The sequence below is a fragment of the Phodopus roborovskii genome, unplaced genomic scaffold (assembly GCF_943737965.1).
Source record: "Phodopus roborovskii unplaced genomic scaffold, PHOROB, whole genome shotgun sequence".
Classification (NCBI taxonomy): domain Eukaryota; kingdom Metazoa; phylum Chordata; class Mammalia; order Rodentia; family Cricetidae; genus Phodopus; species Phodopus roborovskii.
In genome coordinates, this window is record NW_026126407.1 from 1,930,105 (window position 1) to 1,954,919 (window position 24,815).

Genomic DNA, 24,815 nt, shown 5'->3' on the forward strand with positions numbered 1-24,815 from the left:
CCCCTTTCTCCATCCACTGACACAGCCACTTGTGACTACCCATACTCTGTGCCTCTGGGAACTTGACTATTTCCACAAACAGCTGAGCCCATCGCTTATTTACCAAAGCCCTCTTCTAACAGCTCCTCCACATAAAGTGACGTATCAGCAGGGCACTCACCTCACTGTCGTGTAATCTTCCAGAGCCTCTCAGCTTCCACATCTGCAGGCTGGGAAAAATGGCACACCAAGGAGCTCTGGGAATCTTAAAAGACAGTGTGTTTAAGGAAGTTGGCACAGTGCCCACTCATGGCACATGCTCAGTGATATGACTGATGTTCTGGGAAAGATGGTGGTCTCCTGATAGAGAAGTGGAACAAGAGAGAGCTTGTATCCTTCTCTCTGTCTCTCTCGGGCCCAGGCAGAGCTCTGCCATGTGAAGGTGCTTTTGTGTGTGTGTGTGTGTGTGTGTGTGTGTGTGTGTGTGTGTGTGTGTGTGTTCACGTGGATGCATTTGCACCTGTTTTCAGATGTGTATGGATGTCAGAGGTTAATATTTGGTGTGTTCCTCAACCGCTTCTCTACCTTAATTTTTGAGACAGGGTGTCTCATGAAACCTGGAGTTTATTGATTCAATCAGACTAGCAGCCCAGTGAACAATACCTGCCCCGGCCTCCGATTCCCCCACCCCACCCCTGCCCATGTTTCTAGTTGCTTGGATTACAGACATTCTTAGCCACATCTAGCTCTTATGTGGGTGCTGGGGATCTGAACTCCTGTTCCCACGTTTGCCCAACAGACGTTTTACTGACTGTGTTACCTCCCCAGCTCCCAGTGCCCAGCATCATCTTTTTAATCCTCTTGGGGGAACAGGCACAGTCAAACTTCTTAGAATACAGTAAGTGGTCAGAACACCCTGTTGCAGGAAAAAATGAATTAGAAAGCAAGTGCGTGAATAAAATACTGCCCTGGCCTTCCCAGAGCTAACCAGCTACTCAGACTCTGTACTAATATGACTCTCTCACTGTAATTCATTCCAAACACCTTTCCTGCAACTTCAGAAAACAAAAGACAGATAGATTCATTTTGGTTCCTTGAAGCCTGATAAAGACCTTCCACTTCGTCACTGTGTGAAATGTATTTGAAGAACTTCAAAGAGAGAGAAAAAAAATTCAATGATGAACCCTTAACAAGTACATTATCTTGAAAACAGCCCAATGAGAAGTTCCAGTGATTTCATTGAGAGGAAAACTGAATGGGGGAGTGCAGTGGATGAGGATGAGGCTCGGAGGATTTTTAGAGCCAAGCAATTTCATTTCTTTCAAGTGTAATAAGTAAGACAGGAAGGGAAATGCACTGCCCAAAAAATACCCTAAAGGTCATGCATGGTTAATGAGCAGGATTAGAAGGGCTGAGGCTTGCAGGCATGTGCTCCTGAATGAATGCTCCGATGGTTCCTATGGGGCTTATACATAATTGATTTTCCTAAGCAGACACTTGGTGTAGCAATGTTGGGTGCACTTTTAATTTGACCAAAGATGGTGTCTTTGTGGGTCTCAGCCATTCCTGACCTTTCCCAGCAGGAACTCCACTTGTGTTTCCTGTTACCTGTGAGTCAAGATTCCCTAACATTTCATACCAACCCAGATGCAGGCCCATCAGCAGGCCCCTGTAGCCCAAGTGCATTACCCCCAGAAAGGTTCTGACAGGTGCAGACAGCTGGCCTTAGCCATCAAGCCCAAGTTTGATCTTAATACCTCCCCCAGAGTAGCTGTGTGTTTCAGGGCAAGTCATTTCACCTCTCTGAACCTTAGACCCCCCTGCCCCATGTAAGAAATGACAAATTTGGAGGATTCATAGTGTCTGGCACTTTTTTAGAATTCTGATTCTGAGATACGTCTTTTCCACTGCCAGATGGGAAAGCCTTAGGCAAGAAACCAGCTTGCCAGTCTGCTGGGATCTGAGCAGGCTGGGAGAGGCATGTGGGTGTGAGCTGCAGCTTTTTAAGACAGTGAGGCCAAGAGCATGGGCCTTTGGAATAAGAGAGAAACTCAGCTTGGCTTTCCAACTACCAGCTGTGTAGCCTGACCCAGCCTTCCTGGGCTTACCCTCCCTATCTGGAAAGAAGGATTATACTACTGTCATCATAGGGCACAATAAAGACAGTAGGTACAGGGCCATTGTCACCTAAGGTGCTCCAGATGGGGTAGGGGTAACAAAGCCGGTCTACAGCCTCCAAGCTGCTGAAAGTTTCTGGAAAGCCGGGTACACTTTCCCCACCCCTAACTCCATGCCTTGTTGATTTTGAACATCCAGTTGGGGTTGGCCACACATCTACATCTGACTTAGTTGTTGAGATCCAAATATAGATTTCACACTATGCTGTATGTGTGAAAGCATCATGCTTTCCCCAGGACTCTTTAGCCTGTGGAAATCCAATTAGCTCTCCTAGGCTTCCAACCACAAGCTTAGCACCATTAAGAAATGAGAAGTCAATGGCACTGGGCCGTTTTCCGTTCCTCTAACCAATTTAAGATGAACTTGGTAGAGTGAGGGATATACAAGACAGGAGCCTCAAGGCTACCATGCTTTAGTTCACCTCAGTCTCTTGATTCTTGCCACTACAATAGCACATCTTCCTATAGCACATCTCTATAGTGCATCTCCCTATAGTGCATCTCTCTATAGCATGTCTCTCTATAGTGCATTTCCTTACAGATAGTACATCTCCTATAGCACATCTCTATATAGCACATATCTCTTTAGTGCATCTCTGATACGGGATATCCCTCCATATGCTAAAAATATGGGTTGCTTTTATTAGCTGATGAGAAAAAGCTATTTCTGCCATTGGCCAGGCAGAATATAGCTAGGTGAGAGATACAAACAAAGATGCTGAGAGAAGGAATGTGAAGTCAGGGAGACACCATGTAGCCACCAAAGGAGTAACATGCTGGAGCATTACCAGTAAGCCACAGCTTCATGGCAATACACAGATTAATAGAAATGGGTTAATTTATAATAGAGAGCTAGCCAGTAACATGTCTAAGCCATTGACCAAAAAATTGTAATTGATATTAAGCCTCAGAGTGCTATTTCATAAGTGGATGCAGAACACCTGACAGGCAGGAGAGATAATGGTCCAGTGGGCCTGGGAGAGAGAGAAACTTTCAACTACACATCTATGCGTATGCATTTTTCTATAGCATATCTCTCTTCTGCTGAAAGAGCAAGCACAAATCCTCTCTCTGGTGTGGTCCCTAAAATGATGATGCCTACTATTTCATCAACTTCGCAAGCACAGCCACTGCCATTCTTTCCATTGGACTCTGTAGCTCAAGCAAGAGTATGATGTCCTATGTGCAAAAGAAAAGAAAACTGGACTTAGGAATGGCCCATGAGTATTCAGGGCCACAGACTTGACAAGCTCTGAGCAAGCTGCCTTGACCCCATCCTGTCTGGAAATCCTATGGCTCCTTCTTTTTAACTTTATTGACAGAAAGATCCCAGTCTCTTGTTTCCACAACCACGTAAGATGTCTGACTCTCCCGATGGTTAGGACCACCTAAGGAAGAATGTGAAAGTGCACTGAGCAGACTTGGGAGTTGCCAAGCCTCCTTCCCTCCAATCTCATAGAGCCACTTAGAAAGTTGAAGGGATTTGCAGACACTGTAACCTAAGAACAATGCATCATGGAGATACTAGCAGTTAGCATCATGTCATGAGTTGCATTCTCAGCTCATCTAAAGATTCCAGTTTGAGGCATGCACAATTTCTTCCTTCCTTCTTTCCTTCCTTCCTTCCTTCCTTCCTTTCAGTTTTGGTTTTTCAAGATAAGGATTGTCTATATAACTCTGACTGTCCTAGAACTCACTCTGTAGACCAGGCTAGCCCCAGACTCACAGAGAGCCACCTTGCCTCGGCTTCCTGTGTGCTGGAATTAAAGGCATGCACCACCACTACCTGGCTGCATGCACATTTAATTCTTGCTTAAATCTTACAAACCAATCCAACTCAAAGCTATTCTAGACTTGCAGCAATCGGCAAACCCATCCCTGCTAGCCATGAATGGGGCTATCAGCTCTTAGTCTCTGGCAGAGAAATGCCAGAAAGAATGGCAGCTCTGGAGAAGCAGAGAGCTTGGCCTGACAGTCCATACTTAAATAAATTGTAATTTTCTGCCCGGGGCAATAAGGTGTAAATCTGAAGCATGTGTTACACTTACCCATCATTATATCCTAAAATGGGGCAGAGAGCTGTATCTTGTCCGAAGTTTGTAGAAAAATATGCTTTGTGTAAATAGCTCAGCAGCCTTTGATGCTGAGCGGAGAGGGAAATAATCTCAGAAAAACAAGGCAGCATGGCAGACTCCACAGTCCAGGAACTGAGGCAGTCGAAGGAACCAACCAGTAGGCACTGTGTTTTCTAAGAGCCCCAGGGTTGCACACACAAAGGTAAACTGTCTCCCCACCATCTTAGCTCCTGATAGAATTATTTGCTCTTGCACCCTGATAGAGATGCAAATATGCTTGGTGCAGGTAAAGAGGAAGCTGGGTAGGAGACAGGGGAGGGGAGAGAATTGGATAAGACTTCAGCATGATTACTGGACAGAACCAGGTGTGGCCAGCCAGCTCCCAAGTGCACCTGTGTTACAAGCAGGTTTTCCCATCAGCCTGGTCCCACAGCCGTGCCAGCCCCAAATAACACACAGAGGCACTGTATTAGATATAAAGCTGTTAGCCTGTTACTAGTGTTTCTTATTGGCTAGCTCTGTCTTAAATATTAACCCATTTCTCTTAATCTAAGTGTTTTCGCCTGGTCTTATCTTACCAGAAAGAGGGTTAGGAGTTCTGCTCTCTTAGTCTTACATGTTGAACCCTTTCCTACCTCTTCCCGAAACCTCCTTGTCTGCTAGTCCCACCTATCTTGCTTTCCTATTGGCCAACAGTGCTTTATTCATTAACCAATAAGAGAAACATATTTACAGAATGGCATCTCCCATCACACCTGTTAGAGGGTAGACAAGGGGATGTGGGGCAGCAACACCTTGGAACCCATTCATTTTCATTCACTCATTCATTCATCTATTCAACAAAACACACACTTTATGTCCTCTAGAAGCTTAAAGTCTAGTGGAAGACATAGCCAACAAATAAACAATGATCTAGTTACAACCTATGGCAGAGAAACACAGAGTGTGTGAGATAATAAGGCAAGAAAGCTGAACCAAAGTAGATCTTGGAGTCAGAGACTGAGATAGATGAATAAGGCATGTCTGGGGAGATGACGGTTAAGTAGAAGCCTGAGACATGCAAAATATGTGGGGAGAATATTGCAAGCAGAAGAAACTGCCTGTAGACAGGCCCTGTGGGAGAAGAGTCTGGGAATGTCCTAGAACGGAATTTTTGGGGAAGTGTGAAAGGGGAAGAAAGGAGTAGGAGGATTTGCAAGATTCCAGGGGGTCTGGGACTTTAACCAAAAGCCTTAGACTTCTTCCTGCTGGGCCTGTTATGTGACACTATTCCTGGGGAGGTATGAGCACATCTACTCATCCCAGACAGGGAGCCAAAGAAAACAGACCAAAGTGTGGACACCACTCTAGTTTAACATGGTGAACCAATGAGTTTTACTGAGGTAACTTATAGGAATGTGGTCGGGAGGTTACTTACAGGACCAAGAATGACATGACTCCACCACCCAAAGCCCACCACAGCATGACTGAATGTTCACAAAAGCCAGAAACTGGGAGTGCACTGCACAGCTGTGCACAGCCGGTTGGCTGGGGTGGCTTTTGTAGGTAGCTCTACTGAGCTCTGCTTCTTCCTGCTCAGAGAATCTTCTGACAGCTGAACTCCTCTGACAGTGTCTCAGCAATCTTTACAGCTTGTATATGCTTGTGGAGAGAGGGGCCCAGTGAATCTGGTCAGTTTCACAGACTTCCTGAAGCTATTTTGAGTTGTTGACTTCCTGTCTTAATGAGTTTCCCTGCAGGATGTTCCCCTTAGAACATCCTGGTGGCTCACCTCCCTGTAAACATCTTAATGAATTTTCCCTACAAGATGGAAGGTTTTAAGCTTGGAGGGAAGTGCAACACAGCAATTGGACCTGAAAGAACCTGACTGCCATAGACCATAGTCCATCAGATTTGACAATGGTCAGTGTGGTGCCCAACCCTGACCCACTCTGTTAGATGAGTTCCCATAAGCCCTAGTACCCTTTCCCCAAGAGTAAGGGCGGCAGATATCAACCCAATGTGAGTGCACTGGCAACAATTACCATCTGGGCTGGAGTGAGGACCCAGCCTGGCAAGGGCCTGGCAAAATGGAGAGTGTAAATATCTGTGCACCCTACTGTAAGGGACTTTCCACTCCCTTCTCATAAAGACTAGATCTGACTGGCTTCAGCTCCCCCTGAGCCTGAATTGAGCAGATAACCAGTAATTAACAGAAGTTGATGTGGGAGGGACCAAAGAAAGCCCCTACCTGAGGGACACCACCACAAAAAAAAAAAAAAAAAAAGAAAAAGGATATAAATTTCAGTGATGAGTTCATGTTTCACTTCAACACATCTTCACTGTGCAACCTAGGGCAGCTGACAACCTCCCTGGCCTTCCTACCCTTATTTATAAAGGGAGAGGGAGGGGGAAGCATTAGGTGGTCTCCTGGATGACTCCATCCTTCTCTGTTGCTCAGGGTCTCTGTTGCTCAGGGCAGGGATAGGGGGTGGTCACTGCCTTTTATCAAGCAAGGCACTTGGCAGAGCACGTGTGTGGCAGGGCTAGAATCTGGGCTCACTTCAGGAGTTGACAGCATATTCTATCCTCAGCCCAATATTCTAAAGGTCAAGGGCTAAATAGTGGAGGAAAAAGAAGTTAATTGGGGCAGCTGAGATGTGCAATAATTAGACACTAAGCTGGAATTTACTTTTACCAACGAATCTCGCCATGTGGATAGGCCAATTGTACATATGGGCAGTATTGGAGACTTGGTGTTTATAGCATCTACACAAATTAAGGAAAAGAAGGGAATGAAGGAGCATTCCGGAAGTCATTCCTGACATATTCAGCCCCTTGCAATGGATGTGCTCACTGTAAAATACTCTGCTCTTTACAGTGGTCTTACAAGCACCTCTCCAGGGGACAGGTTCATTAGCAGAGTTCAATCACCAAGTTCAGTTCTCAGAGAAACTGTTTGCTTTGGGCTGTGTATCATTCCAGTTATTCTCTCCCACCATGAAGCCGAGAGACCAACTTGGTCCTCCTGAAACACAGAACGGCTAGCCCGCGATTTGGAGCTATTCTGTATATCAGAGAAGATGTAGGACCTGCAGTTCTACTACACCTTCTTTGCAGATGCTAAAGGCAGACAGTAAGTCCTAGATTTATACAACCACTCTGTTCCTTGCACATTGTAGGAGCACACACGCATGAATAATGACTGGCTGATTAAAAACAAGCAAAGTGGAGAAGAGAGGAAGGCACTTCCTCTGGGAGGTGACCCAATGACCCAGACTCTTGTGTTAGCACACCCAGAAAGAGACATAGATTTGAAGTCCAGTTTCTCTTGTTACTGGTTGTGAGATTGTATTGACCCTTGGTTTCCATCTCTGCACAATAGGAGCTGCAGTACCCATCCATGGTCACAGCTGTGAAGGCCAAATGCAATAACTAGTCAAAGTCCAACACGGTGATAGACACATAGTGCCCTTTGCCTTCCTTTCATGTGGCCCTTAAGAGCTACACAAGAAAGGCAGTCCCTAGGCACTTACACCCAACCTGGCCCTGACTGAGTGGCAGGGAACCAGAGAGAAGTGGCCTACACCCAGATCTCAGCTGCTGCAGGAATCCAATCCAGTCAGCATGGCTTTCTTCCAGCCAATCTTGCCAGATGTATTTGGCTTCAGCTTGAGGTTGCAAAGTGGTTACATAACAAAAAAGAAAAAGGAAAAAGAAAGAAGAAAAAAGGAAAAGGAAAAAAAAGACTAACATTTACAAAAAGTTCATAGAGCATTTTGTATGAATATCTCATCTGATCCTCTCTGTGATCTTGAGATGCAGTAGAGGCCTGAAGTAGAACCACCATTTTACAGACAGAGGTACCGTGCCTTAAAGGGTTTATTTGGTTCATTCAATACCAAAATGCTGAGGGACAATGTGAAAACTTGGACAGAGATCTCTCATCCCTTGCCCTGGACTCTATGATCATGCTTTCATCAGGCAAAAATAGAGCAAGCCTGTGTTGTGTGCCAGCTAAGTGCTCGGATTCAGAAGGGGAAAGCAGAGCCAAGTTCAGGAGAGGTGCATTCAGTATGATGGGAGCTATGGGGAAGACAAAAGGAGAAGCGAGAAAGAAGGGTCGCCCAGCCTGGAAGTCTACCTCATTGGTTCAGCCTTGGGGACTGAGCGGTTGTTCATGCGGAGAAGAATGAGCAGCATTACAGGATACAGAAGCAGCAAGTGGAAAACCAGAAGCAGGTAGACCAGCAAGAGTATACTCCAGTGCTATAGATGTATTGGTCTGACTCTACCGCCACTCTCTCATCCATCCATTCATTCAACATGTATTATGGTGTCTGTGTGCCAGACACTGTGTGAGCTACTGGGGGAAGATGCATGAGTATGCAATCAGATATAGTCCCTGAGACCATGAACTTGTCCATCTCATGATACCTACAGGCTCAGGCAGGCAAGAAGAGGACAGAAAGTGGCAGATATGTGAAAAGCACATCATAGAAGGCTGGGTAAAGAGGTTGTAGATTTTAACCTGAAGGAGATGACCAGCACAGGATTTTCAGCACAGGATCAACAGCAATAAGGTTTCAGTTTCAGAAAGATAAGCTTCTAGGGTGGCTAGAGATAGTTGTCTGGAACTCCAGGAGCCAGCTAGGAAAACAGAGCAGCAGTGACAAGTAAGGACTGAGTCCTAATATCCAACAGGATAAGAGAAAATGGCTAAACACAAGGCATTGATGAACCTTGTTGGCTGCTTATATATGGGAAGAGGAAAAGAAAGACTAGACAGTGAGACTGGAGCATCTAACTTGAGCCCCTTGACAAATAGATGCTATTCCCCATCATGAGGATTCTGGGAACTGTTGGGTGAGGTGGTATGTGGCTTCCCCCAGGGAGAGGCAAACAAATGTTTATCCATTCATCTGCGGCACTGATTACAAAGGAGAGTTCCACCAAGATGTAGCCTAGTGAACCAGCTTGCCTTGTGACTCTTGTGAGCTGTAGAAATTTCCTGTAATTTGTGGATTTTGTTTACTTCCTGTGCCTTGTAAGTTTCATTATTTCATAACTCTTAATGTACCTCTCTCTAGCCTTTAGAAGGAAATGTTTGTGATGCAGAACAAAGAGCAACATAAGTAGAATATTGGGGAAAGTCCTGTGCCTTCTAGGACAGGCTGAGCAAAGGGCATCTGTGGGATGTCTGAAAGGTGTTTATCAGATGTAGTATCATTGTATCTGCAGCTCAGGAAGGAGCCTAAACCTGGGGGATCAAGAGTTTCAAGATGATGTTTAATGCTTGTAAGTGGAAGGCATTTTCAAAGGGGAGTACCCAGAAGGAGGTCAGATAACCATACAGCAAGCCCCAGGGAGTAGCCACGTTTCTTCTTTGTTACCAAAATCCTACTTAGCAAGCATACAGCCATCAGACAAGATAAGAAATCATTGGTGAAATCTTTGATACAAGGGGATTAAAATTAATGGGCTGTAGGGACTCTGGCCTGCTGTGGGAGTTCTATGGTCTTGCCCATCCCTGGAGCTCAATCTGATGTCACCATGTGCTTTTCTCTCTCTTTCTCTCTTTCTTCTCTCCTTCAGGTGTTTACAAAATATGGGAAGTGTTACATGTTTAACTCAGGCGAGGATGGCAAGCCTCTGCTCACCACAGTCAAGGGGGGGACGGGCAACGGGCTGGAGATCATGCTGGACATTCAGCAAGATGAGTACCTGCCCATCTGGGGAGAGACAGGTGAGCTGGGCCCAGACTATGGCACTGGGTGGTGGTGAGGGATGCAGGCCTCCCTTAGAAAGGCTGGTGTGAGCCAGGTGGGCTGATCTCAAGCAAGGTATATTCTGACAGATGGTGAGGCTGTTCCTGGTCTGGTGATTCCCTCAGATTCCTCGAGGTTATGGGTAAAAGATGTGAGTACTAAAGGGAGAGAGGAAGCAGGGAGAGGAGGTATAGAAAAAGATTCAGAAGAACTGATATGATTGGATGGGTGAGTGGCTTGATTTGAGGAGAAGAAAGTGAAATAGAACAACATGTTCCTCTGAGTCATTCCAGATACTAGATCTATCCATGAAGGCCAACTAAAAGGATACCAGGATTTGCCTGGGGACAAGTAGAGGAGGCTAGGAGGTGTTGGAAAATGAATGAACATGGACCTGGGGCCATGGCACCATGCCCATGTAAGGCCCTGGAGTTCTGGGTGTGCCTAGCTCAAGTATTCATCTTTCTATTCTGTAATTTATCAATAGCAATCAGAGCAAGAATGTTATGGTATGTTAGGGTTTCTATTGCTGTGAAGAGACACAATGACCACAGCAACTCTTATAAGGAAAACATTTAACTGGGACTGGCTTACAGTTCACAGGTTAGTCCATTGTCTTCATAGTAGTAATCATGGTAGTGTGCAGGCAGACATGGTACTGGAGAGGTACCTGAGAGTTCTACATCTGAATTGGTAGACAACAGGAAAAGTAAGTGAGCCACTGGGCCTATCATGAGCTTCTGAAACCTCCAGGCCTACCACCAGTGAAACATTTTCTCCAAAAAGGCCACATCTAATCCAAAAGGTGATACTTCCTAATAATGCCACCCCCTATGGGCCTATGGGGGCCATTTTTCTTCAAACCACCACATGGTAAGGGTGAGAGGAGACTAAGTTGTTGATCACAAAAGGAAGAAATGCACTATGGTAGAAGTGGGAACAAAGAAAAAGGCTCTGGATATATATGATATTTTTGAATGGGGTCTTGAGATTGTCCTGAATTATCTAGGTGAGACTAATGTCATCAAAAAGGTGTCTATAGGAAGGTCAGGAAGAGGAGAAGGCAATGTGATATAACCATGAGAATCAAAAATTTCACCAGAAAGAGACTATCAAGATGTGTCCAAGAGTAACTAACAGCCAGAGATATAAGTATAGTAGTAATGCTGTGCACAGGGCACAGCAGAGAGTATCTTAGTCAGTGTTCTATTGCTGTGACCCATGACCATGCCAACTCTTATCAAAGAAAGCATTTAATTGGGGCTAGATTGGTTTCAGATATTTAGTCCATTGACATCATGGTGAGAAACATGGCAGCATGCAAGCAGACATGTGTTGGAAAGGTAGCTGAGAGTTCTACATCTGAGTCTTCAAGCAGCAGGGAGAGAGAGAGAGAGAGAGAGAGAGAGAGAGAGAGAGAGAGAGAGAGAGAGAGAGCAAGCACCTCTGGGCCTACCACTTGCTTCTGAAGCCTCAAAGCCCACCCCCAGTGACATGCTTCTTCCAAAAAGACCATACCTACCCCAATAAGGCCACACTTTCTAATTATTTCACTTGGTGACCAAGCATTCAAATATATGAGTACATAGGGGGCATTATTATTCAGATTTCCACATTCTACCCTTTTGCTCATGTAGGATTATATCCAAATCATAATGAGAAAAAAAAAAAAGAATGTATTCAGTCCAACCTCAAAAGTCCCCATGGTCTATCACAATCTTAACACTTTCAAATTCCAAAGTTCAAAGTCTCTTCTGAGACTCAAGCAAACCTCTTACTGTAGTAGCCCCTATAAAATCAAAATCAAAAAGCAGATCACATACTTCCAACATACAATGGCACAGGATATATATTACCATTCCAAAAGGAAGGAAAGAGAGCAAAGTGAGAAGGAAACACTGGACCAAAGAAAGTCTGAAAATCAGCTGGGCAAAGTCCAAACTGTGCATCACCATGTCTGATGTCAAAGGGCTCCTCAGATCTCCAACTCCTTTCAGCTTTGTTGACTGCAACACACTTTTCTCTCTTGGGCTGGTTCCACATCTAGTCTTCAACTCTCAGCAAGTATCTCATGCCTCTGGCATCTCCAGCATCATGGGATCTACAACACAATCCAGATTTCACCTTGGAGTCTCTAACACAATCCAGGCTTCACCTTCACAGCTTCATGAAATGACCTCTCTAGGCCTCCATTCAGGAATACCCCTGCCACGTACCTGGCCTCAGCAGCTTTCTTTAGCCATGAAGGGAGATTCCACAACATCTTTCTTTTGTCCTTGTCTCTAAAGACAAAACCATGTGGCTAAAGCTGCCAAGTTTTGTTTCTTTGCTGGGGGTTTGAATTCGGTCCACTCATTCAAATACATTTTCACGGGCTTTCTGTTTTATATGGTTCCCTTCACTGCTCAAGCTTTTCTTTTATTCCTTTTCACAAGGCAGAAGCTTTGTTGGGTGGGGCCTTACCCTGTGGTCCCCACTCCCTTTATTCAATTTAGCATCAGGATCTTCCTTAAACTTTTTATCTCTTTGATAACTGGACTTGACTCCATCACAATTCCTGGTGCTTCTTTTCTCCTCAAACTGTACATTTTGTATTTTTTCTTTCTCATCTTGCTCCTTTTCATTATAGACTTGCATAAGAGTGCCCACTAATAACTACATGACACGGTTAATAGTAGGCTGTCTTGAAATCTCCTCTGCCAACACCATTAATCAAAAATGCTTCAATTTTGCCTCAGGAAGATTTTCTAGACAAGGTCAAAAGGCAGCCACATTCTTTGCCAAAATATTACAATAATGATCTCTGGGCCACTTCCTTATATTATCCCCCACTAAAACTCTTTGAGGTTGGCCCCCATAGTTCAAATTGCCCTCAGCACTGTCTTATATGTTCCTAGTAGTATGGCCAATTAAGCCCCACTTTAAAGTGTTCAACTGCTTTCCTAATCCAAAGTCCTAAAATCTATATTCTACCAACAAACAGCATGGTCAAGCTTATCAAAACAATACCCCCACTCCCTGGTATTAACTTCTTTCTAAGTGATTGTTCTATTGATGTGAAGAGACACCATGACCATAGCAACTCATAAAGGAAAACATTTAATTGGGGTTAGCTTACAGTTTCACAGGTTTAGTCCATTATCAACATAGCTGGAAGCATACCAGCATGCAGGCAGACATGGTGCTGAAGGAGGAGCTGAGAGTTCTACATTCAGATCAACAGGCAGCAGGAAGAGAGAGCCACTGGGCCTGGCTTCAGCTTCTGAAACCTTAAAGCCCACCCCTAGTGGCATACTTCTTCCAAGAAGCCCACACCTCCTAATCCTTCCAAGTAGTGCAACTCCCCGATGACTAAGCTGCATACTTACTATCTCTAAGGAACAGCCTGAGGTCTGGCTTCTCCATGGCCCTGCCTTCCAGCTGCCAAAGCTGACCTGAAGATGACCAGCTACAATGACAGGTACTTTCCTACAATAGAACTGTCTCCTCCACAGCACCTCTCACCTGAGTACCCAGTTAGACAGAGCTGCCAGTGGTCATCGATCCCCACATGATGGGTATCTCTCAGTTGCTTCAGCTGAGAAGTAAAATCTCCCTAACTTACATGCAGCAGGATAAAAGTCTGTGTTCCCACTTAGCTCTGACATCCCTGAGAGCTGGTCATCTGGACCAGGCTTTTCAGATGTTTGTGAGCAACAGTTCTGCCACAACCACCAAAAACAGTTTTCCTGACCTACCAAGCAACATGGCCACACAGATGCCATCTTGCTTCCATGAATACCTTATGTCTCAATTCCTGAAGGAAGGATCCAAAGCCCCCTATAGGAAATGTTTGGGTGAGGATAGAAGAGAAAAAAAATATGGCTGCTGGGAGAGTGGCCACAGACGGCTTAATGACCCAGGCAGTGGAATAGAACAGAGAAAATGGCATAACAGGATGATGCAGCCCCAAGGTCAAATCTAACTTGTCCATTTCTAACTATGTGTCTTGGAACAAGTAGAGGAACTTCAGTTTTCTCATCTGTAAAGCAGAGGTGAGTGAAAACTGAAATTCACTGGCTGTTCAGGATGGCTGAGGGGCTCAGAAGACAGCATTCCTCACACTCCACAGGAAAGGACAATCTAGAGATCTCACAATTTCACAGGAATCCTGGTTGCCCTTGATATCAGAAAACCCCCTCCTGCTGAGAGGGAATTTTTGAGATTCTGGCCTTGTGGATAGCTTCATTCTCAAAAAGTGAAAGAAGCAAAGACAGTACAAGGGCCCTCCTCTGGATGCAATTCCAGCTAATGACAGACCACTGTGGCCTCATGCTTAGTAAATAGATGGTAACTCCATGAAAATGATCACAAATGCCCCCTTCCACCAGGCTGCTAATGACCCACATTAAGGAGCCCTGGGTATCAACTATCTCTAAGTGGGGCACCCTGGCAATCTCCCATTTTGATGTTGCATATGAACCTAGACAGGGTGCCCAAAAATGGGTCTTATGGAGCATCAGAAGTTTTTGGAACTTGATATGTTCCACAAATAAAAAGGATCTGGAGTCAGAAAAAGAATCCAGGAAGCCCTGGTTAGACCGTGTGATACACCTTTATTCATTGCAGGAATTCTTTAATATGCTGCATCATGAATTTCCAAGACAGATATATTGTACACAGCATTTATTTTCTAAATGCCTTTGGCCATGGAACCCTCCTTTTCCATAAAAGAGCTCGCAAAATATACTTCTGGAGAAAGCCATCCTAGACCAGAGAAGTACAGATTTCACGGCCAGAGTTTTCTAACGGAAATTAAATTGAAGACAGGTGGGAGGTTGTTAAAAATGAAACTCTGTGTAGATACCTCTGAGTAACTTCAAAGATAAAAGAAATAGGCAGTGGGTTATCTGGGTTGCACATAAGAGGAACCTGAATCAAACAAGCTTAGGCATCAAAAGAATGTATTGCCCTTGGAATCTGAGACAAGCTCCAACCACCAGCCGGCAGGAGAAGAGGGCTGCAGCTCAGAGAGTGCTGGGACCAAGGTGCCTATTCCCTGGGTGTTCTCACCTGCCTGCCTCTGGATCCTTACCCTTCTCCCTCACTAGACACGGGTTTTTTCTATGTATGTATATATTCAGCAGTTAAAGAATGTTTCAGATCCTGCCACACCAACCAGTCTATTTTAATTGCACCACTGACTTCCCATTGAAACATACACACACACACACACACACACACACACACACACACACTCACAGAAGAGAGAGAGAGAGAGAGAGGGAGGGAGGGAGAGAGGGAGGAAGAGAGGGAGAGGGCAAAGAAGGTAGTTATTGACCCAGCTGAGTTGAGTGACCCACCTCTGGGCCAATCAACAGTGAGTAGGGGTGTTCCCTTCCAGTGGGGACTCTGCAGTAGATCCTAGGGAAATTGGATGGAGGTGGAGAGGAGGAAGTCCCTCAGAGAGCTGGGCTGGAAGAGATGGGCCAGGACAAGGGGCTGAGAGGGGCTGCATCTGAAGAGACCAGAGTCTGTGCTTAGAAAGCTTCAGTTCTTATTGCTCAAACACAAGAACGATGACAACCAGGGGCCCCTCTTCCGGGTCTTCTACCTCTCATTCATTTCAATGCAAAATACACTGTTGTAATCAAGTATAATCTGCTTCTATTTTCCCAAATCCTAGTGTTAAGTATGCACGAATGTGATATTATGCCAGATATATTTCTGAGCAGAGGAATTATTTTTTAAATCTGTGCTGTAGCATGGTAAAGGCAGCCCCCATCATTCCTTGGGTCCTACCCCCTCCTAATGCCTCCTTCATTGACTTGACTCTGAGTATACTGGCTTCCTTGATGCTTCTGGAACATTCAGGACTGTCTTCCTTCAGGGCACCTGTATTTGCTATTCTCTGTACTTATAATCTATTACTTAGGTACTTACCTGGCTAATTGCCTCTTCTGCCCAGTTTATTCTCCGTTATTACCTACTGGGTGGGGCCTAATACCCTGGATTCTGTTTTTACAACTGTGATCCCACCTATTTCCACTCCTTATCTCTCACTTGTTCAACTGGTCCTTTCATCCATAATGTGTCCTACCTTCAAATATGCTACATAAATTTTTTGTCTGTCCCTTCCCACTAAAACATAAGCCCCTAGAGTCTTGGATCTGGATCTCACAGAACAATAAGTGTTTGTTGATGGAGAAAAAAGTATCATTTGAATTATGCATACTGCCAGAGCCAAGATGAAGAAGAAACAAGCATTAATGATCAGCTACTGGGTGCCACAAACATCTATCTCATGACCCCTTCCTGATCCCCTGGTAATGAGGAGTTACAGTACCCAGTGGAAGATGAAGAAACTAGGACCCAGAGAAGTTGAGTGAGCTCCCCAGGGGCAACCTAGTTAAGTGGATGAAGCAGCTGAATTAAGCTTAAAACCTGAATCAGAAGCCCAAAGCAACAATGCTCCATCCACCAAACCCTTTTAATGTGCAAATTGTCACTATAAAAGTGTTGCTAGGAAGATAGCTAAAGAGGAGTGGTTTGGGTGGTGTCTCTGGAAAATGAGTGACACATGGTGGTAGGCCTGCCTGGCCTCCTTTTCTACCTGGTCCTCTACTCTTTATGAGAATGGAATCATTATGTTGAAGGAAAGGTTTAACATGCTCCCCACAAAGAAAGATGAGAGTGATACATCTCTGGTTCATCTGGAGGTGGAGATTCCAGTCTGCTTCTCTCCCTTGCTTCCTATGGCCAACCCTGGTCCACCCTGGAAAGTCCCAGGGCTCCAGGGAACCCAGTCTGAAAACTACTGAGTGGGAGGATGGTGGGGCAGACTAGTCAGTAAAGTGTTTGCCTTGCAAATGTGAGGGATGAGGTTTGGATTGCCAGAAGCCATATAAAAAAAGTGGGTATGGTGACACAGGCCTGTCATTCTAGAGATAAAGAGATGAGAAGTAGAGACAGGAATATTCCTGGAAGCTTATAATACCCAGCTAGCTGTACCTGGTCTATGTAGGGACATTTCCAGTCAATGAGAGACCATATCTTACCTAAATGGTAGAAGGCTCCATCCAAGGTTGTCCTCTAACCTCCATACATGAAACCCACACCCACACCCACCCACACACACACACACACACACACACACAAAATCAAAGCAAATGGGGACTGGAGGTTACTGATATGAACATGATGGCTCATTCAATATGTCTGCCTCATAGAGTTGCTCTGAATATCATCCCCTCCTGAGGGGATGGAAAAAGGGGCTCTCAGCAGGTCTGGAGAGCAGCTGAACCTCAGGAAAGCTGCCAATAGATCCATCTCTGCAGCCCCCTCCCATTAAGTCCCACTCCTCTGAGGCATCTACTTTAAGCTCACTCGCTGCTTGATTTTCTTTTCTGTGTTATTAGATAGGTTGAAGTATGAGTTAATATAAATGATGGGCTTAGAAAAATCACCTTGGTCATATTAAGTAATATATAGTATTTAATAAATGAAAAAAATAAATGCACAAAACAGACAGAAACACTGAAATGATTTAATTAGCATCCTCAGACAGAGAAGAAGCAATAATACATCCACAGATGCACCCACAGATGCACAGGACAAAATTAAAAAGGGACATTTTGAGGAAAATAACAAATGAAAATTAAAATATAATTGTATATATTAAAATATAATCTATAGGATTTAGCAGTTCTACCCCAAAAGTGAAAAGTAAAACACCAGCAGATGCTAATGGGAGAGGAAAATGAAAGAATCAATGCAGAAAAAAAAATTAACATCTCTATAAGAGGAGTTCTAGAATGACAGAAGGGCCAGGGAGGACATTGGGAAGGAAGTGATGTGGCCCTGTCTGTGTTAGAGACAGAACACATGGGTCAAGACACAGAGATGCAAAATCTGGGTTGACAGAAATTAAAAAAGAAAAAGGTCTTCTTAAATGTTTCTGGAGAGGAAGGAAGCAGTCGTCCTCCTGGGGTCTGGAATCAGAACCACACAAGGGAGGCAGAGCATCTTTGGAGGTGAGGTCATGGCCCTTCTTGTCCCATACAGAATCCTACACTCACTATCTACGGTAGATTTTCCTAGAGGTTCCTGAGGGAGGAGAGAACAAAGCCAGAAGGAGGATGCTGTGAGAGTCTGGGGACAGAGGAAACAGAGAACCTGGCTTAAGGAGAATTCCAGATGTGGATGGAGAAAAGGGCAGGTGTGAGGAGATGCCAGAGAGTCCAAAGCAGAGCAGGCAGATATGGGCTCCAGGAGGGATCACTTTTGTGGACCCGGCCACTGTCCTAAAAGGCATTTCAGAGTTTTGCTCCCACGCCAGGGTTCAAGGGAGAGGAATGGGACAAATGAGCAAGCTAAACTATAAGTCACACAAAACCAAAAGATGGGAATGGCAAGGGTTAGAAAAACTGAGATCACAACCATCTATGGAGCTGGAGAGATGTCTCAGTCAGTAAAGCGGTTCCTTCAAAAGCATGAGAACCTGCGTTCAGATCCCCAGGACCCAAATAAAAAGCTGGCACAGTGGTTTGTGGATAGAATCCCAGCAGTAGCAAGATGCAAGATGAGGACAGGTGGGTCCCTGGAGCTCAGTGGCCAGGTAACATGACCTATTTGAAGTCCTAGGCCAGTAAGAGGCCCTGTGTCAAACAGAAAAACACCTGATGTTATGCTCTAACCTTCACACATGTGCCATCTATCCACACACATGTACCCATATACACAACACACAAATGCAGGCCTTTCTGTGTTACAAGACTGGATTGTGGGAAACATTTATGTAGTCATAGTTATGTAAGAGCTAAACACTAAATGAACCAAAATATATACTTATATTTTGAGGGTGACCAGAATATGTAGGCATCCCATGGAAGGAGCCCACGTATTCATTTTCCATGGTAAGAACTCAAGAGAAAGCATGTCAAAGTTATGCCACCAAGACATAATTGGCAAGCAGTTGTTGCCTGTGAAACGTGACCATGAACACAGAAAAGAAAACTCAAGGAGTGAGCTTAAAGTTGATGCCTCAGAAGAGTGGGACTTAATCCAGGGGAGGGGCGTGTGCAGAGATAGATCAGGAAACTGATGAGTTTTCATTCAGTACCTTGCAGCACCATTTAGCTTTTAAAATTATGTACATAGACTGCTTTGATAAATATAAAAGTTAAATTAAAAATAACCATAAATTTTTACCATAGCTGGAAGGCCTGAGCAGCCATCAGGGAGAATATATTTTCTACCCCCCATTACAAATGGGACATGACAAGAATGAGATTGATGGTTGCCATGGTTTCTCCAGCATCTCTGCTCCCAGTAAAAACTCTTGTCGTGGTGCCAGGTCCTAAGGACTTCCCAAGAATAAGAGGCAGCGGCTCTGGCCTGAATTCTGAGAGTCCAGAGCACAGTGACACGCAACCACCAGCTGAGATGCCCTGCTTACTCTCAGAGAAAGGCTTTGTGCTAGGTGGGCATCTCCACAGGTGCTTGAAGACTCAGGAGGAATGGTGTTATTAATTAGATGCACTATTGGAGGCAGGCATCTATGAAGCAGCCTGATTTTTGCCTTGCTGGAGACTTGCTACTCGTGATGCAGAAAGCATATATGATCTTGTTAGAGGTCCCAGCCAAAGAGAAAACCCGGAGAGCTGATGAAACAGACTTGGTGCTCATATCTCCTCTCTAGGATATCTTCACTGAGCACCCACTGTGTGTTCAGGCATCTCAGGAATACAGGCAAAGGTCCAGACTAGGTTTTCAGGAATATACAATCTAGAGACTTTCTTGGGGATCCATATAGTCACCGTTCAAAATCTTTTCATCTTATACCCTTTCATACCCAGTATCTAAGGAATGGCCAAGTCTTTACATTGTGGTCTGGGAACATGAATGGGTGCTACTGAGTGCATAATCACCAGAATAAAAATAGAGATCAAGGGAGGAGGCTTTAGTTCCAGGAAGGGAGGAAATGAATATCTGAAGAGAGCTGCAGAGAAGAAATGACCTCGGTTTCCCCATTTGCTAGGCAATACATGGAAATTAGAGGAGGCCATGGGCTTATGAGTTGCTGAAATCTCAAGTACAGAGAGAAGAAAGTCAAGATCAGCCCAGAGTGGGCTAAGCTGACTTCTAGATAGAGGCCAAACCATCTGGTAATTAGCCTGTGTTTTGCTAAAAAGTAGATGTGGGGGCTGGAAAGATGGCTCAGCAGTTAAGAGCACTTGCCATTCTTTCAGAAGAACCAAGTTCTGTTTCCAGCACCCATGATTGGCTGTTCACAACTACCTGTAACTCCTTGGAATCAACTCAGGCGCTTGTGCACATGCGCGAACACACACACATACACACAGTAACAATTATTATGATAATTACTACTATGGGTCTGAAAGTCAGTCCTCATCAGAAGCCTGGGCTCAGCTAGGAGCTTGCTGGGCATGCAGAATCTCAGGACTTGCCCAGAATCCTCATTGCACCATGGTTCCTGGGAACTCATAGACAGTCAGTTGTAGGAAGCTCAGTCCTAGACCACTTGTTTCCCACCACGCAAAGGCCTTCTTAACAGCAAAACCCTTCTCTTAGATCACTACACATGTAAACCTCCATGTTTTTATATTCACTGATTGAGAAAATAGTCCAACAGGATTGATATGAATTCTGTATCACTTAGGATAGATTTTGAATCTGGTACACTTATCGGGCAATAAGCTACAAGATCCATTCAGCAATGTCATCAAACCTGACTTCTGCTGTCAAATTTTTCATAAATAGAATCACATTCATCCACTGCCTCTATAATTTCAGAGACATGAGCCTTCCCAGTGGCTTTTCAAAGGTGCTGTCTCCCACATGCTGATCATCCAACCCAGTGATCAGCCTTCTTATCAAGCAATTTATCCTCTCTGAACCCAAATGCACTAGGGAAACACGTTATTTTAAAACTTCTTGGGATAAATATTTTTGTAATGAAACTGGACTGAGCTCCATACATGGCACCTTCACTGGTCCCTACTTTGCAAAAATTCTGCTTAGCAGAAACCAAAGTGTAGCCATACTTCTTGGTTGCTTAACCAAAATTTAACATTCCTATTTCTTTCCCCAACATGAACACCTGGCCATGCATTATAAAAGGTGCTATTTGTTCCATCACACACACACACACACACACACACACACACACACACACACACACACACACACAGGGAAATTCTAACCCTCTCATTGTTTAGCATATTTAACAGGTGCCAGGAAGCAAGTATCTCCCTTAGTGTCCTGAGTAAGAAGTATTTAACTACGGTTGAACTCCACATCTAACTAGGTCTACCTTGGTCCTTTCCACTTTAAAATGAAAAGTTTAGTGCTAGAGAGATGGCTATTGCAGAGGACCTGAGGACCGGGGTTCGGTCCTTGCACCTACATCAGGCCGCTCATAACTGCCTGTAACACTAGCACCCTCTTCTGGTCTCCATGGATACCTGCACCTGCACACATGGAGAGTGAGAGTGTGTGTGTGTGTGAGAGAGAGAGAGAGAGAGAGAGAGAGAGAGAGAGAGAGAGAGAGAGAGAGAGAGAGAGAGAGAGAGAGAGAGAAAGTTAATTTCTTTGGGTAACAGTTCAACAAAGATTCACATTTTTCCTACAGCATGTCATGTGGTCCTTAAAATATTAGTGTGTTCCAAGGTTCCTCAGGAAGGGTTGGAGTGTGCACCTTTCCCCAAACTCTTACAGCCATTCAGCAGAATATCCCTGATCACCAGTGATTCGTGAGAACACTGTGCTTCATATGTAACACTGGCCCAGAACAGACAAATGAAACCATCTAGCAAGGGCACCCAGTGTTGATTTTTCTTCCACCAAAAGCTCAAGTAGCCCCAAACTGTCACCTGGAAGCAACGAAGCTTGTTCTTGCCAATCTCATACTGGTTTTGGATTTTCCTTACTCAGAGCTACTGCCTTCCTGGATTTGTCTACCAGGGAGGTGCAAAGAGAAAGGACATGACATGCACACTCCAGTTTTAGATAGACAGCAGTTCCTGATTTGGAAAAAACCCGGCCCCATCTGACTTGATATGAGTTCTGAACAGCCGTGTCTAGTCTTTAAATCTGTTTTTTCAAATGAGATGCAGTGAGGTTAAGAGATTTACATATCACCCTTGACTTAGTCACTGTTATATTGCTGTGCAAAGGCACCATGACCATTGCAGCTCTTATCAAAGAAAGAAATTAAATGGGGGCTGGCTTATGGTTTCAGAGGTTCAGAGGTTTAGTCCCTCATCATCATAATGGGGAACACGGAGGTACTCATGGCTCTGGAGCAGTAGCTGAGAGCTTTACATCCTGATCTACAGGTCCAGTCAGAGAGAGCCCGGGCCTGGCATGGGCTTTTAAAACTTCAAAGCCCACCCATAGTGACACACTTCCTCCAACTAGTCTACCTCATCTCCTAATCCTTCTAATTCTTTCAAACAGCTCCACTGTGACTAAGCATTCAAATATTTGAGCCTATGGAACACCACATTCCCTAGCTCACAGAAAATTAAAGCTGAAACTAACCCAGAAGATCAGCCCCCATTTCATTTTAACAAACAAACCAAAAAAGAGAGAATGCAACCTGTCTGAGACCACATAGCTCCTACATCACATGGCTGGAAGTCAGTCAGATTGTTGATTCCAGTGCCCACATGTCTGCTGATGAGCCTGCCTGTCTCCCTTGCCACATCTTTGGACCCTCTTGTTTGTCAGGGGCCTGTACATGCACAGGGACCAAAATAACGCCTCTGGTTGAACTCAAAGAGATTTCAACAGTCCCTTTCTACCTGGTCTCTTGAGTACCAGAGCTGGGAACTTAGAGAGGAAAGAGGAGAAGCTACCCAGCCCACCCTAAGCTAAAATATTCTCCCCTCCATCCCTGTCCAGCTTGCACACTATAGGCTTGTTATTGGGAAGGGAAGGTGCAAAGAGTCATGTGACCAGTTGATAAAGGACAGAAGGATATGAGGAGTCAAGGTATTTGATGCTGTTGTATCTGGCTGTCACCTGCCAGGCTACCATTGGCCTCTCCCTCCTCTGTGAGCCTCATTCTTCTCACCTGAAAAATGCAAAGTTCATTGAATTAATAAAGGTTCTAGAGCCTTCCTCACACCAAAATCCTCTGTAGCCACAAATCTTAGGCTCTGGACCTGTTTGTGAAAACTTTCCCTTGTTTTTTGTTTCTTTATCAGAAAAATGAACATAATGTTAAAAGATGAATAGAGTACAGTGCAATGGAGACAAGGGCAGCTGCCACAGTGTGGCTGGAAAAATCTAGTTAGCCTGTGAAAACCCAAAGCTTACTATTCTCATGCCAATATTGTGGTTTATGTGTCCCAGAGAAGGTTGAAAATTCAAGAAGCTCAGGATCCTCACCTAAAAAAGTCTCAATGGACCCCAACCCAGTGCAGAACATAGCCAGGCATACCAAAAGGCACCAAGACCGCATGCAAGGAGGCCAAGGCTTGATTCTAGCTTTGCTTTGTGTAACTAGGCCATATAACCTCACTGAGCCTCTGCTTACCCATCTGTGCAGTAGGGATACTGACCTTGCAGAGTACCTTTGAAGAATAAATGAAATAACCAGCTGTTACCAGTATGCTTTCCCCGCCGATCTGGTCCCACCACTGCGCCAGCCCCAAATAACACACAGAGACGCTGTATTAGATAGCTATAATTCTGTTAGCCTGCTCCTAGTTTCTCTTATTGGCTAGCTCTGTCTTGAATATTAACCCATTTCTATTAATCTAAGTATTTCCACGTGATCTCATCTTACCGGAAAGAGGAGCTAGCGTTCTACTCTCTCCGTCCTCCATCTTGAATCTCCTCCCTGCTTCTTCCTCTCTCCTCCTAGCCCCACCTATCTTGCTTTCCTATTGGTCAACAGTGGTTTATTCATTAACCAATAAGAGAAACATATTTACAGAATGACATCTCCCATCAGCCCGCTGACTTGTGGCCACATCTACACCATTCCAACTTCCTTGCTGGTCTTGAGCTATGCAGAGTGAGTGCACTGTACCTAGAAGGCTTTCCCTAGGTCATCTCACAGCTTCTCTGCTCCCTTTCTTTGGGTTTTGTAGTACAAATGCCAGACCCTAAGGCCTCCCCAAACTCCCATCCAAGAAAGACAAACTCACCCTGCCCCTGCCCTACTTTTCCTCTTAACTCATGCCAATCACACAGACATTATTCATGTCTCTGCTGCTACACACACACACACACACACACACACACACACACACACACACACACACCAGAACACACACCAGAACACAGTTACAAAAGGACCAAGACTCTGCCTGATTTACTACTAGACTCCTGCTCTTTGACACACAAAAACGCCCATAGGATGTATTGGGGTCCACAAAGATTCACTCGATCTTAATGGTCAGTCAACAAGACAACCAAGGGTCAAGATGATAAATCCTAGACATTGGGCACTGAATGGTGGAAGGACAGCTTGGAGGAAGGAGTGACAGCAAGATGGGTAGAGGCTAACCAAGTGGAGCTGAGGAAGGGCTAGCCCAAGCAAAGAGGAATGGAAGACAGGAAATGATAGAGCATAAGCCAGAAACACTAACTCAATGGTGACCACCTGGTGTTAGTGGCACAACAAATGACTGAGTTCTTCCCAGCATGAACTAACACCTCCTCTCTAAAGAAAACTTATGACATCCATAGGTGTTTGCAGATGTTGGGGGATGAGACTCCTAGAAAGTGAATACCTATGAGAGGCCTGAGAGATGGATTTGATTTTTACCCTACCTAGCCCCAAACCTTCAAGCAGTTCACCAACCACCCCAAGTTCCCTGGTT

The 24,815-nt window shown here is 44.7% G+C and overlaps 1 protein-coding gene across 1 annotated transcript in view; it reads left to right on the forward strand.

Annotated features, from left to right (window-relative positions):
- Positions 1 to 24,815, forward strand: part of Asic2 (acid sensing ion channel subunit 2) — a 269,070-nt gene that overhangs the window by 163,122 nt on the left and 81,133 nt on the right. The window contains exon 2 of the mRNA XM_051179795.1: positions 9,806 to 9,956. Coding sequence (XP_051035752.1) covers positions 9,806 to 9,956 — 151 coding nt within the window. The remainder of the gene's footprint in view (positions 1 to 9,805; positions 9,957 to 24,815) is intronic.